Source organism: Myotis davidii, unplaced genomic scaffold, assembly GCF_000327345.1.
Source record: "Myotis davidii unplaced genomic scaffold, ASM32734v1 scaffold172, whole genome shotgun sequence".
Classification (NCBI taxonomy): domain Eukaryota; kingdom Metazoa; phylum Chordata; class Mammalia; order Chiroptera; family Vespertilionidae; genus Myotis; species Myotis davidii.
Genome location: NW_006284343.1, coordinates 3,570,808 through 3,571,613, shown reverse-complemented (window position 1 = coordinate 3,571,613; position 806 = coordinate 3,570,808). Strand labels below are relative to the sequence as shown.

The window sequence follows — 806 nt, the reverse complement described above, 5'->3', positions numbered from 1 at the left end:
CCCCCCCCTCACGCTCGGGCCCAGCTGCCTGCCCGGCCGCCCGCCCCCACGCTGGTCCTCTCCAGGCCACGCTTGCTCCCCAGGCTGGCCGAGCCTCCCTCATTCCCCTTCCCCTGGAGTGGGGGGCAGACTGGCAGGGCACCCAGGTGTGGTTCTTCCTGCTCTGCGCGAGCACCCCACTCCTTGCATCGATGGTCCCCCCAGACCTCCGCTAGCCCACGGGACGGTCCAGCCCCCACCCCTTGTGCGCCCCGCCACCCACCACCCCTCCCAGTGGCCTTTCTTTTTAGAGAGAATGGAAGAGAGAGGGAAAGACAGAGAGAAACATCCATGTGAGAGAGACACATCGATTGGTTGGCTCCTGCACGCAGCCCTGCGCCCGACCAGGGCCCGGACCGGGGAGGAGCCCCTAACTAAGGTACATGGCCTTGATCAGAATCGAACCCAGGACCCTTTGGTCCTCAGGCCAACGCTCTACCCACTGACCCAACCCAGCCAGGACTGGCGGCCTTTCTTACCTGACAGGGGTTCTGGAGTGGCTCCGGATTCCCACCAGCTGCAGAGACAAGGGGGAGGGGGAGGTTTGTCCCAGAACAAGGCAGGTGTGACCCACGATCCATCTGGAGAAGGGCCTTTGCCTGCAAACTTCAGCCCTGGGGACCCTTCGCCTCAGATCCGCAGCACGGCTGGACTCAGGGTTTGTGGAGGGAAATGCGACTGAGGGGATGAGTGAATGAGGGAATGAACACGCAGGTGTGAACACATTCGGGTTCCAGTGCTGCACGCAGGCTCCACGCCCCCCCCCC

General features: G+C 64.0%; 1 protein-coding gene across 1 annotated transcript in view; it reads right to left on the bottom strand.

Annotated features, from left to right (window-relative positions):
- LOC102772722 (CMRF35-like molecule 8) overlaps positions 1–620 on the bottom strand; it is a 3,064-nt gene extending 2,444 nt beyond the window's left edge. Inside the window, exon 1 of the mRNA XM_006754631.2 lies at positions 519–620. Coding sequence (XP_006754694.1) covers positions 519–620 — 102 coding nt within the window. The remainder of the gene's footprint in view (positions 1–518) is intronic.
- Positions 621–806: the final 186 nt, after the last annotated feature.